We start from the raw sequence: 20,645 nt of genomic DNA, 5'->3' as shown, positions 1-20,645 counted from the left end.
AATTATTTTCTTTCTGGATACATTAATTACATCAATTATCAAATAGATACCAACTTAGGCAAAGCATCACAGGGCACTTTTGTTTATTTAATCACTCATTGCATTTTGTTTATTTATCTCTGATTTGATAATTATCAACAATTTTTTTCTGTAAAAACTCTATACAAAATATAATCTATGATAGAGGAATTGCTAAATTAACTATTTCTTAAATATTTCTATATATATTTCTCTCTCTCTCTCTCTCCAATACGATCTGCCTCTGAATAAGATTAATGAGGAACTTAAGACCCTTGCAAATAAAAAGACGACATTCAGATTGTCATTTTCGATTCTTTCCTCATACAAATTGGTTTTCAATTGTTCAAAATCTCTAGTCGACCTGGGGAATGTCGATTTTCTAGTGGCCAGTGGCCCCATCCAGATGTTATAGGACGTGAAATATCTGACTATTGACTGTAACGTTGTCTTGGAGAATTGGCATAGGAATTTTAGGTTGCACAACAGTATTAAATTCTACTATATATTCTTACCAAAAATGCGCAAGTTTCAGTAGATGTAATTAATTCAAAACAAATTTCTGAGAAGTTTCCTTTTCAGATCTTGTAAAACAATTTTTTATAAAGATTTTAGTACCAAAAATGAATAGCCATCAAGCAAGGCACGCAAGTTTGTTTCGGTCGAAGTCCAGCAGGTGCTTGAAAATCTAGTCCAGGGCCTAATCACTCCCCACTCAAGTACAGTATATAGAAAAATCAGCACGCCATAAATTCTAATAAATCTGGTCAATACAGGAAGTTTACATGTTTTTCATCTCGTAAAAAAAAAATCAGCTCCAGTCTCGTATCAAACTGCCCGAATCGGAAGGTGAGATTCAGGGATTATTTTGCGTCAGCCATGATTTGACGTGAACTGTAGTGATATACTGTTATGACACCTGCAATACTTACCAAGAAAACCTTTGACTATTGTACAGTTTTGTTTTAATATGCCAGGTAAATGCTTGGGAATGTCTTTGAACATTTTATTTTTATTTTTTTTGATGATTTTAACAAGGATTTCTCGCACTGTATTTTATAATGCCCTGATATGTTACGTTAGAACCATGTAGAAAATTGGAGAGCGTGCTGCTAATAAACTACTGCTTGAATTTAATCTCTTCGCTTTAATTCCGCTTTCCTTTACCCGTAAATGTAACAGAAATATTTTTTTTTATTATAGTAACTTATCATGTAGTTATAACTAAGATAACACTATACACCTGTATGAAAAATTAATGTCTGAAGTTTTCACTCAAGATCTTGACTCAGTTGAAATACGTAAAAAACGTTTTTATAGAAATTCTGAACTCATTTAATCGGAATGAAATTCAAATTTTCTATAATAAATGTAAATCAAAAATCAAGTCTGACGAACATCCTACCTTAATAAAATAAAGTTTTTTTTTCTAAAATGGAAACAATACATCAAATAGCCTCCTAATGTTTCATTTTTATTGTGAATAAAAATATAATTTCTGTTGTTTTTCTTTCCACACTGTGAAAAGACAGCTGATCCCCTATGAAGTGATCACAGAAGTTAATTACGCCTAGCGAAGGTTCAGCAGTATCGATAGGACCAAATATTAATGACTCAGTCACTAAATACGGCAGCGTGTCGGGGAAACATGTGTCACTTGAATCAAGCAAAATTAATATTTGGATTAGAAAATTCGGCTCCATATCATAAAACAGATATTAGCCTATCCAAGGGACTGACAGACGGATTTATGGCGAATGTTTGATGGAAGTAACGGCGAAAGTCTTCCTCTCCGTCACAAAATGTGTTGATAACGTGGTATCTCCTTTTGTTTATGTTAGGAAATCGTGTTGATCACTTGATCCTTTACAGCCAAAAAGCCATTTCGAGAATAACAGGACGTCATACAAAAACACAATATCTGTGAGAAATAGCATGTTTCTTCCTCTAATCCTAATTTGAAACGATTTTATTGATGTATACCTAGAAATGCACCATGTACTGAAGTTGCCATTTTCTCATATTCTACGTATTACTGAAAAAAGAAAAATGTATCATATGAATCTTTGATATTTTTTTCTTTCTAATACATGTATAGTTTTTTAAACTGGTAATATTGATGAACTTCACTGTAAAAAATGTGTATAGATACTGAACATCTTCTTAACACGTTTAAAAGTAAACGTGTTTGGGAAAGTGTTTGATTTCTAAACTGATTATTTTAAACATGTTTGTAAGTTAAACACGTTTAGGGGGTGAACACATACTGTTTATCTATCGCGCCTATATTTTCCCGCTGATTTGGAGACAAAGGATTAGCTGGAATAACAACACACTCTGAGTAGAAGAAGAAATACGTTCTCTTCGAAGGTAATTTAAACATTTTGATTTCACAAGTATGTGCATAAGTGCAATGTTCAAGTTCTCAAAGAGTATTATTGTCATTTTTAGGATATAAAGGGTTTGAATATAATCAATGTAATCTGAATCTTCGAATTTATAATAATAATTGACTCTCCCCTGCCTCCACGCCTCTCTCTCTCTCTCTCGATTTATTAATACATGTTCCCCACTTTAGACGTGGAAAATATAAATTAGCAGAGTCTAGAGTGTTTTAAATTATCACGATGGTGAAAATTGAAAGAATTTTTACCAGTGCTGCATGAGGACATTTCTCAAAGGTTATAAATGAAATCTATGCATAAATTACAATATATTTTTAAAGGAACATAATACATGTATACTGCACAGATAAGATAAGACGTACTGAAAAAAACGTGTACTTTAAATACGATCGGACTCGTTCAGTCAAAGTCAATCGGGCTCGGGGTGTTCGAAATTTCATGTTAAAAACAACGAAATTTGAAAAAGATTACAATTTAGGCTATAGATGTATTGAACATGTTAAAATATCTTCTTCACACCTTTTGATAGCACATGATGGAGATAACTGAACGCAGTTCTGTGGAAGACGTCCATAAATGGCTATTATCAAATGGTATCAGCGAGGAAAGTAGCAATGTATTGAAAGGTAATTACGAGTACTACATGAATTTATGAATGATGTTGACCTCTATTAGCATTAGTGTTACTAATATGTTCAAGAATTAGATGCATGTTTACAGGTCGGTACCATCACTTGTGTTATCTGCACAACTTGAATGTGTTAGTAAGACAAAAAAGCCATACCTTAATTTAGTTATTCAAATAAGCTTTGTTTACCTTTTTTAACATACTTTTGAGTAGTGATACTTCGATAGTTGTCAGCTGTAAACTTTCCCGAAAACAATGCACACAAAAATTGCTATTTGTCTTCCTCATAGCATTTGCAGTCAATGGTTTGGGTTATATAAAACAGTTGATGAAGCCATATGTAGTTATTAATTCATGCTACAAATCTAAATCTAGTGATTGTACTTGGCCTGATATATTTAATTTAACAGAACAACAACTTGTAATTTATGCTATATGTTTTGCACTGAAATGTTCCACCATTTATTTTGCATGTAGAATGATCACAAAAAGCTCTATCTGCACATCATTAATTATTATTGTTATATTTTGTTTTCAGCTTGCAGCATGTCATACATGTAACTTAGCTGCGTAGTATATCAACTGAAAACAAAGCATGGAACAAAACACATATAACTGCAGTATGTGTCCATACTACAGTTGTAGTAGTGATAGACTATATAAACACTTGGTCAAAAGGCACAAAAATGCACCAAATTTCATAGTACATTGTAATGCAGATGGATGTGGAGCATCATTTAAAAAATTAAGTACTTATCATGTACATTTTCACCGAAAACACAGCAACATGGAATTAAATAATTTTAACTGTGAAGAGGATGTTGATAGCATTGATGATTTGCAGGACTCTACATTTGATGAATGTGGTATTCACCGAAAAATGTCAGAAGCCCAATATCTTTTGAAACTGAAAGCTCAGCACAACTTAACTCAAGTATCCATTGATGAAATTATGAAAACTACAAAGGGACTCATCTCTGATTGCTTAGAAATTGTTAAAAGAAAAATAATACAAAGCGTTCCTGAAGAAGTTGTCTCAACAATTAATTTAGATGACATTTTGCAGGACAATACATTTGAAGGATTAGAAACTGAATATTTACAGGAAAAGTGTTTCTTTGAACATCTTGGATACATTAAACCACAGACTGTAAAACTTGGTGAAATGTATGTGCAGAAAAAAATAAAAAAACAATATCGTGTTGTTTTGAAGGAAATATATGGATTTTATGTGCCTTTCTTTGATCAGTTGAATGAATTACTGAAAATGCCAGAAGTCCAAGAATCGCTTGACTTTCAAAATCAAAGAAATGGGTACTTTGACTTTAATGATATATTTGATGGTATTTATTTTCAGAAAGAATACATTCAAACCCACCAAGATGTCTTACTTTTCAGTATATATCATGATGATTTCGAAATAGTTAATCCAATTGGGTCACACAAGAAGAAACATAAAATATCAATCATATACTGGAATTTACTCAATCTTCCTCCAGAAACCCGTTTCAAACTTCAAGCCACACAACTCCTTGCTGTTGCATCATCAAAACATATCAGAAGATTTGGAATTGACAAACTTCTGGAAAATTTCATTGAATGTTTAACAGAACTTTTCAATGGGAAAGATTTCATTATCATGGGCCAACAGAAAAGATACTGTGGTGCATTGTACTATGTTATGGGTGATACTCCCGCAGCACAGTTTTTAGGGGGATTCAAAGAGGGCGTTGGATTGGCCATTAAACCCTGCAGAACTTGTGAAGTTACTCGTGATGTTTTGGATCAGAGTAGGACAGGTGATCAATTTCCACTCCGATCAGAGCAAGAACATCGAGATCGGTGCGACACTTTGCAAGAACTGAGAGGGGAAACAAAGTCTTATTGGTCAAAAATGTATGGAATAACATCAAGGAGTTGTCTTCTAGATTTACCTTTTTTTGACATAACAAAATGTATTTTACAGGATCCGATGCATATTTTACTGGAAGGAATAGTTAAAAAGGAACTCCAGCTGATGCTTTCCAATTTCATAGATAGGAAGAAATATTTTTCTTTACAGTACTTGAACAATATTATAAAAACTTTCAACTACAGTGAAGCAGATTTGCAAGACAGACCACAGGAATTGGAGAAAAAATCTCTGTGCACACAAAATAATTTGGCAATGACTGCAATTGAAACAAAAAATTTTATTTTACTGTTGCCACTCATGATTGGAGAGAAGATTGATAGAAATGATGAGATGTGGAAAAATTTTATCCGATTAGTGCAAATCACAGTGCTTGTTATATCCCCTGTGTGTTCAATGGAAAGCATTGACTCTTTGTATCAGTTAATATCAACTCACAACTATAAATATCGGGAACTTTATCCACAGGAAAGTATTCCACCTAAAATGCACTATCTTACACATCTGCCTGAACAGCTACGCTTATTTGGTCCAGGTAGGAATCATTGGTGCGTTAGACTTGAGGCAAAGCATGGTTTATTTAAAAATAAGAAGTGGAAAAATTTCAAATGTGTTCCTCAATCAATTGCACTTCACCACCAGAGATGGATGTGTTTACAACAAAGTGGAGCTCTTGGTGAAAAGTCACCTGTATACTTATATGGAGGAGATATAGTTGAACAAGGGAATGAAATTAACAAAACTGAACTTTCTGAAAGTCTGAAGAATTGCATTCTTAACTATGAGACTGAGATTCCTGAAGTCATCATGTGTACAAGAAAAGCTGAGATAAAGTCAATCACTTACTCAAAAGGGAGCATACTCATCCTTAGCTATTCTGACCTAGATATAACATTTGGAGTTATCAAAAATATATTTATTGTAAATCATAGAAAATATTTCAGCATTGAAGAACTAGAAGTAGAAGAATATGATGATCACTTAAATGCATTTAAGTGCACCCTAGGCAACAGATATCGTTGCGTCTCTGCATGCGACTTGAAATATAAATGGCCCCAGAAGTCTTCTTTCGTTTGTGGGATGTTGCATGTTGTTTTGCATAATGTGGATTTCATCTGGTGCTGATTTGGTAGAGTGTGCATGAAAGTAAAACTTGCTTCAAAAGGACAGACTGAAGTATTAGTACTATTTTATCAACAGGGAATGAAGTTGATGGTTGTGGTCTATTACATTTAGAGGAGAAAGATCTGTTTTCTATGTTTCCTCACAAAGTTGGGGTGGCTAGAAAACTTACAACACTAATAAAAAGACTAAACAGCAGGAGTGAGGCAGTTGACAAGGTAAGTTGATGCAAAACTTGGTTACAGATTGAAATTTAAACATAACTGCAAAATAATTAAAAACATCCTGTTACACTTTTTTTTGCATGAATGTAAGTTGTTTCTTTTTGTTAGATTTTTCATATAGATGCAGACGGAAACCTTATCAACTGTGGAGTGGAGGAACCTCTAGATACCATCATTGTCATGCAGGAAGGGCAAGCCATGCAAGGAGAATTGTCATCATCACCAACAACTGAGATGCCATCTTCATCAGATCTAACATCAAGTTTGGCCACATCAGCTTCGAGTGTCACACAGTCAACAACAACTACCATGACTACAGAAAAAAAATCGATTGATTCATATTTGCCAAAATACAGCGCTATTGTGCAAGGTCTCCTTGAAAATGGGAATATTCATAATGAATGGGAAAGATTCATCGAAGAGACAGCCTACCATGTCTTGGCTGTTGGGGAATTCAATTCCAGAGGAACATATGAGGAGTTTGGTCGCTTCATGTATGGGAAGTACCCATGCATTGGACACAAGGCAATGAAAGATCAATGGGTAAACATTACTTAATGGTTTCTGATTGATGTTATCCTTATATTATTCATGTTATTTGGGTAAACTGTTTATTTATATAGATAATTTTTCTTTTAGGGGTTCTTCAACAAGAAACTTTCCCAAAAAGTGCGACATATTAGATGGAAATGGAATGTGCGGAGTAAAGGAGAAGGACAACCAAAATCTAAGAAAGAAAGGAAAAGCCTTCCATCTATAGATCTGAATGGTAAATAAATTTATTGGTATTTAAATTTATGTTCATTACCAAATTTTAAATTTTCATCATTATTGCATAAGTCACCGTTGCAATAATGTTTTCAGATGAGCCTCAGATGTCAACAGAAATTGCCACAAAAACTATGCAGGATGAACTACAAAAATGTTCAAAGGACCAAGACAGGGCCCTTCTTCTGAAGACACTCAGGAGCTCTTTCAAAGAAAGGAGGGCATACATACAAGGACTTCCAAATTCCAACATAGATGCAATTCTCAAGAAGTTTCCACTTCTTGGGAAGCCATACTATGTAAGATTATCATTTTTTTTTATCATGTTACTCTAATAATTGAATGATATTAATTTTTTTTTTCAAAAAAAAAGCTTTATTAGTGATTCAACATTTATATTTAAAAATTGTACATGATTTTAACAGATTGAAAAGGAATACTTCTTGATGAGTGGACAGGAGAAAAAGGAGTTGATAGGTAATTGGGAAAAACTTCTCAATACCTTGGATAAGCTATTTGATGATTCACGGGTAAGTAAATGGTTCTTCAGTGTAAATGATATCTGTACTTGTACTCAAGTATTGCTTTACAAAACTTTTTTATATATATCTGATTATCATATCCATTGTAAGACAAAGAAACCTAAGTGTTAAACAGTGAAACTGAATTATCAATATTCTTTCTATCAGATTAAGAAAACATATCACAGTGGCCACTAACTGGCAGTAATGATAATTCTTATATCTGAGAATTCCTCATTAACAAATAGCACTGTACATGTTAATACTGGAATTAAATCAAGTATAATTATGTTCAGGAGAGTGAGTTGGACATCATCAGTTGCATGGAAACAGTATCACAGCAAATTAAATACCAGTCCAAGGGAAAAGCAATGGTGTCACTGATTTCAAAATGCAAGGTATGGAAATCTGCTGTGTAGTATTGAACAAGTTAACTAGCTTTTTTTTTGATTAGTGTATTACATGTACATAACTTTAACAACTGCAAATAAGAAAGGGGTCCCTTTCCAAAACCCAACCCCATTTTTAATTCAAGCATGAATTTGATCTTTATATAATGATGTTTCATTATACAGTCTTCCGACATGGTACTGGCCGGGAAAAAATCTGAGGCACCAAGGCTTGTTGTTGTCACTAATGGAGATGAATCCATATCAACATGTATCGTGGTTGGTGATGGTGTCAGTATGGATGTGGGGCACGACGTAAAGGAAGCGTTGAACATTTTAATTTTTACATACTATGCACTAGATCTGACATATCCCAAACAATATCAGTTGTTGGGATTTCTTCAACACTATCTACTTCATGACAGAAAGAATTATTTCTTTATGTCCACGAACTACCTGAAGTTTTCTAGAAAGGTGGATGATGAGTTAGCCAAATTGTAAAGATGTGTCCAAAAATAAAGTACAAAATTTTTATGTATACATTCTTTTTGTTTGTAATATGAAGTACAGAAAAGAAAATTGAAACTTGAATACACGAGTTATGAAGAATGCCTGTTCATTTTTGAAAAATTGAAAAATTATTCCAATAAAATGTTAAATTCATTATTTCAGTCTCATTTGAGGTTTTTGTGTTAATTTAAACAAATTAGACATCAAAAAAATATGTAATAGTTGCTAAATTTACATGTTTCATTTTGAAATATGCTTTAGAACCATTGAATTAATGTGTTTAGATTTTAAACACATGAAAAATTATGTGTTTATAACCTAATCGCAAAACATGAGTAACATGTTTAGAGTTTAAGCACTTTTCTAAATATGTTTAAGTTAAGAACATGTTCGAAAATTAAACACGTAAAAAATCTCTTACATAGGAAGTGTTTAGAAAAACGTTTAGGAGCTAAACACATTTTTTACAGTGTTGACCTTTCTCATTTTCATAGTATTATATTTTATAATGTCCCTAAAAAATACAACTTTAAAAATATATTTCATAGATTTTTTTAAATATAACATGTATCAAACAAGATGTGTTTGTGAAACACTGATGCCCTTGTATACCAGCTTATGGCGAGGGTTGAAGTTTCTCAAATAGATGTCAAATTTTAAGGTAAAGGTCAAAAGGTCAAAACTGTTGGTATTTAAAGGAAGGTCTAGTCACAAGTAATACATCTGTGAAATATGATAGCCCTAGTGTTAACAGTTCAAAAATTATGGTCAATGTTAAAGTTTTTTAACCGTGGATCAAACTTTAAATCAAGGTCAAAAGAACAAAATTTTCTATATTCATTGAATGGGCTCATCACAGTGAATACAAGTGTAAAATATGAAAGCCCTAATACCTAATATTCAAAATTACGGCCAAAGTTAAACGTTATTGAAGACTGGGAATTTTTAGTAAAATAGGACAAACTCCAAGGTCACCATTTCAAATTTAGTGTACCCAAAGAAAGAACTTGTCACAAGGAATACATCTGTGAAACATGAAAGCCATATCTCACCCACTCAAACGTTATGGTCAAGGTTAAAGTTTTTTGCGGAAAAACAGATAAACAAACAAACAGACAAATAGACAGAGGACCGGCAGACGTACAGGGCAAAAATTATATACCCCCCAAAGCTTTGATTATGGAGGCATAAAAATATAAACGAAAAAAGATAATTGGTTGTTGAAATATGGTCACTTTTATTAATTCAAAATATTTGCATCTCAGAGAGACAATTTCAGGTTAATAAGAATGAAAGAGCTGTCTGTGGAAAGAATAAAAAAAAATAATCTGATAAACTGTCCTTTTGAATATTTTGGAGAAGTGGTGATAATTACAAAAACTCAATTATATTTTTGTTATATTTACCTGGCTGTATTTGGATATCTCGTTTCAAAAATAATCTGTTTGCAAGATATATAAATAGTTAATCTTTGATTACTTAAGAGCCATTAGATAGTATTCGCCATATTCTAGAATTTGTTTGATTTCAATTAACTGAATTAAATTACCTAATGAATAAGTTTCCGTTATCGAATTATAAAACCTGTGGTAAAACCATTTGTTGAAAAATCATCGATAATATCGGAATAATGGCGATGTGTGCCTCTTAATGCTGGTCAATAAATAGTCTGTTCTGGTGAAGAGGTATTGCAGTCATTATCACTAGAAAACATATTAGGCTGACGACAAAGCTCTCAGCAGAAACTGTACAAGGATTTAAAAGAGCAATACAACCAGGCTTGCTTTCTACAATATTTCTGTGAAATATGAAAAATTCGTACGTTAGATGCTGTGTTTGAAAGGTTAATTTAAAAAAAGAAAAAAAGTCACGGCGAGAGGGGTTGGCTGCTAAACCTTAATAGTTTTATGATAAAAATCATCTATTACCCAAATGCGTATAGGAGACATTAATGATGTAACCAAAAATGAATTGTTTGAAAGTTGAAATCCAAAATTTCAAAACACGTTCCCTTGATACAGTGTATCATTATTGTGTCTTCTGATCTTTTGATTGGCTTCGTTTTGCGAAATCCAAACTCGTCAAATTGCAAAGAAACAGAGCTTAGGACGAATCCAGGGAGAGGTGGGAAGATGTGCGCATTAAGCAGAATAACGTCAGCACTAGCTTCTTCAGAGTAACACTTGTGTAAACAAGTCCATCAATCTGAATGAAATATTCCAAACTGAAAGCACGCGTGCATATGATAAATTAATCACACCGCAGCGTGCCCACTACTCTACCCGATACTAATTATAAGTACATGTACTGATTTTCAAAGAACTCAACATCAAATGACATAATCAATGTTTGCCATTAAACAGGTTTGCAGACAGCTTACAATATTCAATGATATATACAGTGAAAAGTGTTTTAAAAAAGGACAAACTTCTTGTTTTTATTAAAATTGAATCAATTAGAAGTCCGCTTATTTAAATTTGTCTTCTACAGTTATACAAAATATCATCAAAAAATGTGGTTATGCCTTCGTGCTACCTTACGTTTACATATCATTTGAGGAATATATTGATTTATGAATATTCACCCGTGCGGCATAGTGGTTAGAGCTTCTGCTCTATAGTCCAAAACATTTAGGAGGAAAGCAAAAAAAGAGTTTGTCATAATTAAGTTAGTGATGCATTGAAAATGAATACTTGAAAAAAGGAGTAATAATTTCTTTTTGGAAACAGGCGTAATAACGCTTTGGGAAAGTCGCAATAACGCCTTTTGGAAAGTCGTATAACGCCTTTTGAAAAGGAATAACAACGACTTTTTTGCGCTTTTACTCCTTTGTTAAAAGCGTTATAACGACTTTCTCCGTGTTATTCAGATGAAACATATTGAGATAACGAATAGTATTCAAGTTCAAAAATCCATAAAACAACCAAAAAAAAAAAAAAAAGGAGCAGAGCAATTACGGACCTAAAAACATCAGAGGTGGGATCAAGTGCCATGGAGGAGTGAGCATCCCCTGCCGACCGGTCACACCCGCCGTGTGCTCCTTGTCATGATTTGGAAATAACAGGAAAATCCGTCGTCAATTCAGTGTAGAAATAATGGCCTAACAAGAAGTATGAATTAAAAACGTCAGTCAGCATTTGACTCAGTTAAAAATTTATTTGCTGGCAAGGTCATTGTATCGACCATAGAACTTACATGAAGATGACTTTAAACGAGAGGTTGATATTCTTGTTTCATCAATTTTTTTGTCAATAATTTACCTCATTTTAGAAATTGTTCATACGTAGGGCATGCTCTTGCGTATCGAATCAACTGAGATATATAAACTCCGTATGCAAGTGATGAAGGTATATTGCTGCATACTGTCAAATCACATATTTTAAAGGGGTCATGGTTTAAGTAAAATATATTGGTTCATGGGAATCACGTTTATCATAGAGCTTGGTTGTTAGATTACCATTAACGTATCTTCAAGTAAAACATCCAAATATGAAACAGATGTGTCAGACCCTTTGGTATCTTTTATCTCAAGCTCACCAGGATATGTCATATCGACATAAAAATGGAAATTACCATTGTTATTTGACAATAAGTCGTCGATATATCTAAATGTAAAAATATCTAAAAGTGTTTTTTACCTTCTTTTCACGTATAAGATTTTGAACAAATTCTGCATCATATGAATACAAAAATAGGCTAATAACGGGGCGCAGTTGGTATCCATGGGAATTCCAATAGATTGTTTGAAGACCTGGTCTGTCAATCAGAAACTCAAGCATCTTTTTGATGTCAGCCTTTTCAATGAAACATAGGGAGAAAATGAACAGAATTCAAGATCAAAAGTCCATAAAACAATACAAAACAGGAGCAGAGCAAACACAGACCTCATAAAAATCAGAGCTTGGATCAGGTGCCAAGGAGGACTGAGCATCCCCTGCAGACCGGTCACACCCGCTGTGTGCTCCTTGTCATGATCGGGAAATAACAGAAAAATCCGTCGTCAATTCATTGTATAATTAATGGCCTAACAATTAGTATGAAAAACGTCTGTCAGCATTTGATTCAATGATAAACTGTACTTGCTGACAAGGTCATTGTATTGACCATAGAACGTACGAATTGATGACTTTAAACGAGACTGCTGATATTCTTGTTTCGTCAACTTGTCCGTCAATAATTTACCCCGTTTTAGATATTGTACATACGTAGAGCATGCTCTTGTGTATCGAATCAACTGAGATATATAAACTCCATATGCAGGCGTTATAGTCCCTTTTATTTTTTTTTTTCTCTATAGATTGATTCGAATAGGCTTTTGTAGTCCTGAGTTGGTATAGGTATTAATTTGTAACTCTTTACAGGCACATGGTGGCGTCTCTATACGGGTGAAAAATTCTCAATTCAATATCTAGAGGGGACTTAAACATTGAACAAACAAACAAACAAAAATTAATAAATGTTATCAGATAATAATATAATGTGTTGTATGGTTAAAGAATTACCGTTAATTATATGAATATATTGTAATGCAAACAAATAAACTTGATATCTCTCGGATACTTTTTTTTTAATTTGTCATTAATAACAACTCATAGATTTTATTATTTTTTATAGAAGTGTCCATTCTTCTTCATTGACATTAAAATCTAACTCATGATTACGTACTGCTGGCTTTAAGAAATATCTTCAAGGATTTATTTCAGTTTGCAATACTAGAATAGAATCGATGAAACCGAGGATTCTCCTTTCTTTCTTGTTTTTTCCAAAGATTACGACACTGCAATTTTGACAATAACCAGATCTCCACAAATTATGGCAAATCTGTAATTATTGGCTTGATTATGAATGACTACTTCTAGTAGAGACATAACCCCTCCATGTAATCGTTCCAGCAAAACATGGAATCACTATAATTTATAGGTGTGTATTTTATGTGAGTTCTTTAAATTTTCTAAACCATCGTCTAGTTCTTTAAACCCCATGACAAATCAATCAGTAATGATAGAAGCATTTCTGAAGCAAGTCTTATTCTGACAACATGTTTAAATAGAGAAAGGGTGATATAAACTCTTTTATGAAGGCAGCATCTTCTAGGTTAAAAAGGATTTTTTAAATTTTCTGTGAAACACAACAGACTGTAAACTTATCATCGGTACAAACAAATAGAATGCAATAGTTTGATATTTGGAAACATGTTGGCATTTGATACATTAGACTGGTTGTTTTCGATGGAACATCTCTTTAACCTATGTATATCAGTCAGGAAAAGGACTGTTGAAGGATTATAATTTAGTAGCAAGGACGATTAATATTTACAAAAGAACAAAGCACTTGTAAAAACTAAAAATTACGATTCTTATTGCTTCAATAAGCATAAAACTACGTAATCGAGGGTCCATAGTATATGATAGAAAAAGAAACTAAAATTTGTTATTCATATTCTATGTGAAACAGGTTTTTATTCTGACTTGGTTCGTGGCCAAGGATTTGTTCAAATTAATCGTAATATATCAGACCATTGTCTGATGTTGAAATGGTCAAACTATATAAGTCACTAGATAATAAGTCACTAGATAGTTATGCATGTTATGTTCAAGAAAAGAAAGTAATATGTCTCTGAAATTCTCATTTCTTGTCAAAAAAAGAATAGAGAAAGAGAAGTAATTTAGGAAAAGCAATTTAGTGTAGAGAACCATATTGAATTTTACGTAATTAGTTTTCTAGATGCCTCCGAAATAATTTTGACATATAATTCCTAGAACTTTCAATAGAAAAGCACCCTAATTCAGACAAGAGCATTTGTCTTGGTCCCTGTTATGCTTGGAATCGATAGTTTTACCTCATTTGTTTTCTGGTTTGCCGTTCGCATAAGATGACCTTTGAAGGGTCATGTGTCAGAGGTCAGTCCAAGAAATTCATTAAGTAATACATCCTTATTCTACTGGGAACAGATATTTTGATGGATTTGGTTTAAGTCACTAACCATAATGACTCATGTCAGTGAGAAACTATCAATAGTACATATTTTGGGCCCATTCCAATGGTATAAGGCAGTTATTTCTTTGCACATGTCAATGCCGAGTTGCAAGAAAAAAAAAACATACCAGAACATGGAGACTGCAATCAGTTAGCATATTAATTATTGATACAAATTGTATAGAAGCTCCCAATGGGAAGTATCAAAACTGAATGTGTCCGTGATAATTCTTTGGTAATCGTGGGATGAAAGGGAATAAAAGAAAAATAAATGCACTCTGAGTAAATATTACTTCATTTGTACAGTTGACATTAAGGTTATACGAGTGCTTATCATGTCTATCATGTTTTATCGCTTAACGGGAAATCTAAAAATTTTCTATGCGTCCATAATTGAAGATACAGGGTCTTACAGCTTTTGCACTGTCCGTTGACCGTCCATCTGTCTGTCTAGCTTTAAGCTGTTTTCAGCATTATCTTTAACTTTTAATTGGAAGGATCTTTTGCTTTCATACTTCACAGGTGTATTCCTTGTGACAAGATCTTTCCTTAAAAACAAATATTTTTTTTTACTTTTTTCCATGGATCTTTTGCTTTTAAACCTTGGCTATACCTTTTAAACAAATTGTATTAGGAATCTCATATTTCAATGACTTATTCTGTGTGGAAAAAGCCCTCAACTTATTTTAACCCTTTAACGTCAGAGGTTGACTTCCTTAAAAAAAAAACCTTTTTTTATAACTTTTTTGGTGCTTGGATGACTTAGTCCTTTGAGTTAATTGGCTTGTACGTGAGAAATTTTAATATGAGCTGCAATACGGTTGCATCAGTGTTTCACAAGCACGTTTTTTTTTTCGTTTGTGTCCTTTTACATGTATTTTTTAACACTGTCTGCAAACAAATCATTTCATGATTAATAGCCAAAAAAACCGCTTTTGATAATACCTATTAACTGAATTTATTTAATAATCATGCAAAGTAATTCCTTTCTATCCTCTCTGTTATTTTCATGAATATTCGAACACAGTACTTTTTTATGCCCCCGTAAATGAAGTTCGGGGGTATATAGTTTTTGTCGTGTCCGTCCGTCTGTCTGTCTGGCTGTCTCTCTGTCTGTCTCTCTGTTTGTCTGTGTAAAAAAAACCTTCTCATAATTTTTGATTTAGTGGACTATGACTTTCATATTTCACATGCGTATTCCTTTTGACAAGACCTTTCTTTGACCTACTTTGACCTTGGAAAAAAACTTTTACACAAAAATTCCAAGCTTTTCCTTTGGCCATATCTTTTGAACAGTAGATACCAGGACATTTATACTTCACATATGTATTTTTTGTGGAAAGACCTTTCATTGGATACCACCAACCTTGACCTTTTGACCTTGACCTTGGAGATTTCCGTACTTATGAAAAAAAACTTTAACCTTGGCCATAACTTTTGAACGGTAAGGGATAGGGCTTTCATACTTCACATATGTAATACTTGTGAAAAGACCATTCATTGGATACCCAGAACTTTGACCCTTTGACCTTGGAGTTTGACATACTTTAAAAAAGCAAAGCTTAACGAGAACTTAAAAAGGGTTAGGGCTAGTGCTTTCATACTTTACATATTTAATGTTTGTGACAAGACCTTTCATTTGATAGCAAGACCTTTGTGTCCTTTTACAACCTTGTATTTTTTAACACTTGTTCTGCAAACTTTAATCATCCTTGGCATGACTTATTAAGCCAAAAAACCTTGGATTTTTGATAAAAAACTTTATTCATAACTTTTGAATTTGATTTAATACATCATGTAATCCTTGTGAACAGTTCCCTTCATTGGATACCAAGATTTCCAAACTGATAGAAATGCTTTACCCTGACCTTATTTCATATTTCAGAGCTGTATTTCCAGTGGGTTTGCATTTAAGAGAAGTTTAATCTTCGCTAAATTGTTGCCATACGGGGGCATCAGTGTTTCACAAACGCATCTTGTTTCATAAAGGTCTAGTTTGAATCATAACAATTCATAAGTTAGCTATGTTCACTGCAATTTCACCATCACTTCATTTTATCAGAGTAAAATCGACATTTTGTCAAAAGAGAGTATTTATATTTTTTTTTACATCTCTGAATTCTAATATACATATATTGAGAAAGACATGGACATTTATCTACTATTTTTTAATATGAAGGTTATCTTAATGGTCTAAATCTGTTGTGTACCTCTTTTCAGTAGAAACGTTAGATCCCAGTTTTGACGTCCCGATCACCAATGTAACAGCCATAGCAGGAGAGACGGTAACACTGCCATGTTCTATAAAAGACCTCCAGGAGTACAAGGTAGGGCCATCATAACTGGTTGTATAAACGGAATGTATATACAGATTGTCTTTCATTTTTTAATCATTTTGTCCTGAATTCATTTACTATTATGTGATCATAGTGCAACGGGTAATTAATCATTGTCAGAAATTTGTATTAAGTATTTCTAAATTGTATCTTGTGAGAGCATACAATTTGTCTTAAAGAAAATTTCAAGAAAGATTGATGTATTCTACTTAATTGTCAGTAATAAGCTTTCCGACAGTAACCTGCCGTAGATATTCTGTTAATTTTTCGTGATATAGCTATTTGGTCTCTTCACGACTTATATGATGTTCTGCAATAATATTACACAAAGTTTTAAATAGAAGTTGGAAGTTACATATTGTCAGAAATTGAAAAACCTTCATTCCCACTTTTTTCAAACGTTAAAAACAAAATATATGTTCATCTTGAGCTACGGCGAGTTAAAGATGCATTCATTGTTATTGTCAACAAGCGTGCCTTATATCTAGTCATATTTTTCCCTCAAATGAATGAAAAAAAATTACTTTCTTGAAAGGGCTTAAGTGGTATATAAATGCTTCAATTCATTAAAACATTTTATGATACGTTTTTTCTTTTCTTAGGCATTTTTTGTGTGAAATTTTTTTAAAGTGATGTTCATTCAGTAATTATTTGATTACTTCTTTTTACTATGATCAGACCCTAGGATCGTGAAAAAGTTTAGATTTAAAAAATTAAATCAACATTTGTAAATTGATGATAATCCTTATTATAGAAACCACATGAAATGAAAAAATGTTAAAATTATTATATTTCCCCCTCTTTTGGCCTCCACTTTACTGTTCAAATATCAGTTTATTATTATAATTGAAAAATAACTGAAATTTTAACTCAAATCTAAGTCTGCTTCTGTAGCAGAATTTGTCCAAAATCTTATACGTGGAAAGAAGAAAACATTTGCTGCGGTCTTCAAGTCGACATTCAGATATATCGACGACGTATTGTCAATTAACAATGATTTTTTCCAATCTTATGTCGATACGATATATCCTGGTGAGCTTGAGATAAAAGATACCACAGAGTCTGACACATCTGTTTCATATTTGGATATTTTACGTGAAAAGATGTTAATGGTAAATCTAACAACCAATCTCTATTATAAACGTGATGACTTTAACTTTTCTATCGTCACCTTCCCTTACTTATGCAGCAAAATACCTTTATCACCTGCAAACGGAGTTTACATGTATATCTCTCAATTGATACGATATACAAGAGCATGCTCTACGTATGTACAATTTCTAAAACAAGGTAAATTATTGACAAACAAGTTGATGAAACAAGACTATCAGCAGTCTCGTTTAAAGTCATCATTTCGTAAGTTCTTTGGTTGATACAATGATCTTGTCAGCAAATACGGTTTATCATTGACTCAAATGCTGACTGACGTGTTTCATACTAATTGTTAAACCATTATTTACACACTGAATTTAAGACGGATTGTTTCGTTATTTCCCGATCATGACATTGAGCACACGGCGGGTGTGACCGGTCGGCAAGGAATGCTCACTCCCCCAAGACACATGATCTCACCTCTGATGCTTTAGAGGTGTTTTTGTGCTCTTATTTTGTATTGTTTTATGGAATTTTGAGCTTGAATACTGTTCGTTATCTCCATATATTTCACTTCATAAGCCGGGAGGCTGATCATACACAGCATTATATTCCTGTAAAAAGTTCGATTCCCATTCACCGCCTTACTTTGTCTTTCCTTCTCTTTATATATATGTGTACCATAACAATATAACGTTTCTCCCATGGGACCAAGTGCTTGTTTGCGCAAAGAAATAGTTGCCAAAGTCTTATTTAACGATTTTGCAATAAAACAAAGTACTGTATTCTCATCAATACGACTACTAACTCAAGTGGACAATTTTGAAAATGATATTCTATGATTATTGAAGGTTGTGGCCCCTGTGAGAGTTTTGGAAACACAATATGTTCCTACTGGTCAATTATCTTGGTTATAACCGTATCAGCGATGTACATTTCGTCTCTATTTGAATTCATTAATGGTTTTAAAGAACAATCCTTTTTTGTACGAGAATACTGTAAGGCTTGATCGATTTAGAATTATTAAGCCCAGATAAATCTTTCTGTTGGTTGTTATTCTGTTTCATAGTGCAGTTTTAAAATATCTACACAGCATTAAATTTTTTTTATTATATACTTTAATATCAGTCTTAACGTATTATAAAGGTATTTACAATTAATGGAATAGTCAGTAGAACTATACAAAAATCACAGAAAAAAATGTAAAGTCTATTGGATTTTAATTATTTAAAAAAACATATTGCGCTAATAGCAAGTCATACGCATTACAGAATGCATACCAGGGTATTTTGTTACTAACATCCAGTTTGAATCATTGGTAGATTAAACTGTTTTATTTAAAAAATACACGTAACAAACTTATCGCAAATACAGAAAAGGGACTATTTTGCACATAAATAATTAACATTACCAGCAGTTCTTAGTTGTATATTCATACCCTTTATATAGGAAAATTTTTACCATTCAAATAAGACAGCAGCAATATAATTTTATACATTTGTATGAGCGAATTGAAAACGGGACATAAACAACATAATATTTTTTGAATTTCTTTGTGTGAAAGGACAAAAATTAATAACCCTTTATACAGTAAAAATTATTATTATTATTTTTATTTTGTTAGACATCAAAACATGAAATTGCTTGTACATATTCAAGATTTAAATAATTTTATTTTTACTTGTAAAAAAACTGAAGAATGTAAGCTTATTCAAATGATGTGGAAAATCCTCGACCTCCCTGTTCCGTGACTAACTATATAAAGACTTCAAGACACATTATCCGGTTATAGTTTAAGCTATCCTCCATTGCACTGTAAACAGCGCCAATGTAATTGAAGTCGACCATAAAAGATGAAATATTTCCCAGAGGTCTGTCTTTTGTTGTTCTGTAATATGTGTTATTAATATTTCATGACACATTCCCTCACCAAATACAAAATTCGTATGATGAAAACCCATTTAAATTAGGCTCGTAAACCGAGCATCATCATGTTATAATTCGCTTTGAAATATATTACTATTTCTATCAGCGGGACTGAAATCAAGATTCAAATAAATTGTAAATTTATATCGGACAAACCTCCATTCCTAAGTTGAAATACGGATAATAAATGAAGTTTTCCTCTTTCTATTGGTGTGGCATTTGCGATTCGTGAGAAATCAGTATTTATCATGCATTATTGAGTCTGTATATTTGTCATCGGAAGAGAAATAGCTTTTATGCATTGCGTCTCTGAGATATTTGTTTCAAAACAATTACGGATCTCTTGGACTTGCATATGTAGTCCTTGCAGAGTTCTTACGTCTGATTGTGTGTATGCATTGTCCTCTTTACACCTTTATATGAGTGTAAAGGTGTTGAAAGCACTCAAGAGACGCTGATGAACAACTTGGCATTAATAGATGGCTAGCTGAGTACATTTGGTATTTCTGGTTTTTGATTATTTAAAAAATGATATTGTCTAGAGAATCGATGAACTTTTCCTTTAAAATTTGTTTTTAACGCTTATTTAGAGTGTTTCCTTAAAAGTTGGAGATAAATTGTGTTGAACTCTTTTAAAAGACATTAAAGGTTACGATAATCCCCAGAACACATTAAAATTGCACGAGACATTATTTGATCCGTACGAAAGCCTACAAGGGTCAAATTAGAAAATGAAGAAAAAAAATTAAGTCGTAATAACGACTTTTTATCTCGTAATAACGACTTTTTATCTCGTTATTACGACTTTCTTAAGTCGT

The 20,645-nt window shown here is 32.8% G+C and overlaps 2 protein-coding genes across 6 annotated transcripts in view; both read left to right on the top strand.

Moving 5' to 3' along the window:
• The window catches only part of LOC134241727 (lachesin-like), a 51,788-nt gene that overhangs the window by 24,079 nt on the left and 7,064 nt on the right, over positions 1-20,645 (top strand). For 3 of the 5 annotated variants that reach the window (XM_062723750.1, XM_062723751.1, XM_062723748.1), the window contains exon 2: positions 16,694-16,800. In XM_062723750.1, coding sequence (XP_062579734.1) covers positions 16,694-16,800 — 107 coding nt within the window. Of the gene's footprint in view, positions 1-14,634; positions 14,756-16,693; positions 16,801-20,645 lie in introns of those variants that run through there. The other 2 variants (XM_062723752.1, XM_062723749.1) reach the window with 2 other exon arrangements.
• On the top strand, positions 2,959-8,577 carry LOC134241733 (uncharacterized). Its single transcript, XM_062723756.1, has 8 exons — positions 2,959-3,049; positions 6,164-6,303; positions 6,418-6,852; positions 6,949-7,078; positions 7,174-7,376; positions 7,503-7,607; positions 7,895-7,996; positions 8,174-8,577. Exons 1-8 carry the CDS (start codon positions 2,959-2,961, stop codon positions 8,486-8,488), a joined length of 1,521 nt encoding a protein of 506 aa, XP_062579740.1. The 3' UTR covers positions 8,489-8,577.

The sequence above is a fragment of the Saccostrea cucullata genome, unplaced genomic scaffold, assembly GCF_032062105.1.
Source record: "Saccostrea cucullata isolate Sc308-1 unplaced genomic scaffold, CSIRO_AGI_Scuc_v1 ctg9, whole genome shotgun sequence".
Lineage (NCBI taxonomy): Eukaryota > Metazoa > Mollusca > Bivalvia > Ostreida > Ostreidae > Saccostrea > Saccostrea cuccullata.
Note: the sequence above shows the minus strand (reverse complement) of the source record. Positions and strands in the feature narration are given on the sequence as shown.